Genomic DNA, 1767 nt, shown 5'->3' on the forward strand with positions numbered 1-1767 from the left:
CTAGTGGGTACTCTGGTGTCGTTTACTCCTTCTTTCCTATCAAACATCCATCGTTCGTTTCTCTCCGCCTTCTTTTGTACACGACGTTACTCTCTGGCAACAACTCAAATCTTCGGCATTTATATGGCCTAATTGAGTTGCAAGTGCTGTAAAATCTTAGTAAAACTGATTTTGTTGTGCCCTTTGGATTTGTTTTTATTTGGAGAGGGGGTGGGGGTGGGGGGTTGTTGTTGTTGTTGTTATTGGGATTTTTTTTGGGGGAGTGCGCTTCTTCAGATCATGATGGCCTTTTACTTAGTATTTAGTGAGTGTCTTTGATTTATGCCCTATCGTGGTGTGTTTCTTGACCTTTCCATGTCCCCAAGCCGAAAGGGTAGTATCTAGGCCTACATTATCGGGCAGTTTCCAAATACATAATATGTAATGGTAAAATGCAAGATTGCTGTCGACTTTGCATTGATCATCATCAAAGATTGTTTACTGCACAGAAGATACCCAAATGTTTTACGCCACTGTTGTCACAGTTTAGAGCATATAAAAAGAACAATCTGGTCTGAGTTGGATACAAAATCATAGAAGAAAGGAGGAAGCCTTCAATAAAATTATAGACTTCCCTACGTCAAGATTGAACGCATCTTTTGCGAGCAATGGGAACAGCCATGTGAAGGTTGCAACAAGTAATATATTGAGAAAAACCGAGCTGACCAAGAAGACAGACAACAGGGAGGAGTGGCGTACCGAGCTCGTCAATGTCTGCTCCAGACCTGACCACACCTGAAGAAGAAGTGAAAAGCCTGGTCATTTCTTCGCAGACGCTGGATTATGACAAATGTTATGATACTATGACAGCTTATTGAATGGGTGGGTGGTTGGCGGGTGCTCTGGTGTGGTTTGCTCCTTCTTTCCTATCAAACATCTATCATCTTTATCTCCCCTCCTTCTTTTTTGTGTTTGTTACTCTCTTGTAACACCTCTAATCTTCGGCACTTATATGACCTTATTGTGTTGCAAGTGCCGTAAAACTCTTACTAAACTAAACTTATTGAATGGGAAGATGATACTCAGGTTTGAATCCTTAACAGGGCGTTCATCAACTTGGGTTCTTTGAGACATTTTCACAGATCTCCACTTACTTGGCTCGACCCTTTAGCTAGTACTGCACTGCCACTTAAGAGATGACCAAAGGTTTTGATGGTGACTTATGGGCAACGAAAATAAGAGAAGACTACTGCACAAATACAGCATGATTATTTAGTCGAGCTTCTCTTAATGTCCTTGTCCGCAACACACTGATAAATTTGTAAGCCAACTATTTTGTCATAGTGCAGTACATGTGTACTAGGCTAACAGAGATGACTGTGATGTGTCACTCACACTATACATCACCATACATCACCCTAATGAGTTTTCCTCCCACAACTTTCAGGTTATGAAGACTCTAGGCAAGCTGTTGCCGACTATGTGAGCACTCCCACATCTCGAGTGGATTCAAAGGTATGATACAGTACACAACTTGCTTTTGTTGACATATACAGTTTATGTTGTTTTATAAAGGTTTTACGGCGCTCACGAATGCATAAGGTCATAATATTATGAGCGCCAAGGGTGGATGTCAACAGAGAAGTCCAAACGGGGAATCAAGATTTACTCTGCTCACCTCTCTAGCCTCAACAGCACAGTCTGCTTCGACTATCAAGGCACCCCGGAAATAGCGGTTCACAAGAGAGTGACAAAAAGACAAAAGAAGTAGAGGCAAATGACGATATA

The 1767-nt window shown here is 41.7% G+C and overlaps 1 protein-coding gene across 1 annotated transcript in view; it reads left to right on the forward strand.

Annotated features, from left to right (window-relative positions):
- Positions 1-1426: 1426 nt before the first annotated feature.
- The window catches only part of LOC101859866 (tyrosine aminotransferase), a gene marked incomplete at its 5' end in the record, with an annotated part of 10879 nt that continues 10538 nt past the window's right edge, over positions 1427-1767 (forward strand). Inside the window, 1 exon segment of the mRNA XM_013083995.2 lies at positions 1427-1494. Coding sequence (XP_012939449.1) covers positions 1427-1494 — 68 coding nt within the window.

This window comes from Aplysia californica, unplaced genomic scaffold, assembly GCF_000002075.1.
Source record: "Aplysia californica isolate F4 #8 unplaced genomic scaffold, AplCal3.0 scaffold00267, whole genome shotgun sequence".
NCBI classification, from domain to species: Eukaryota; Metazoa; Mollusca; class Gastropoda; order Aplysiida; family Aplysiidae; genus Aplysia; species Aplysia californica.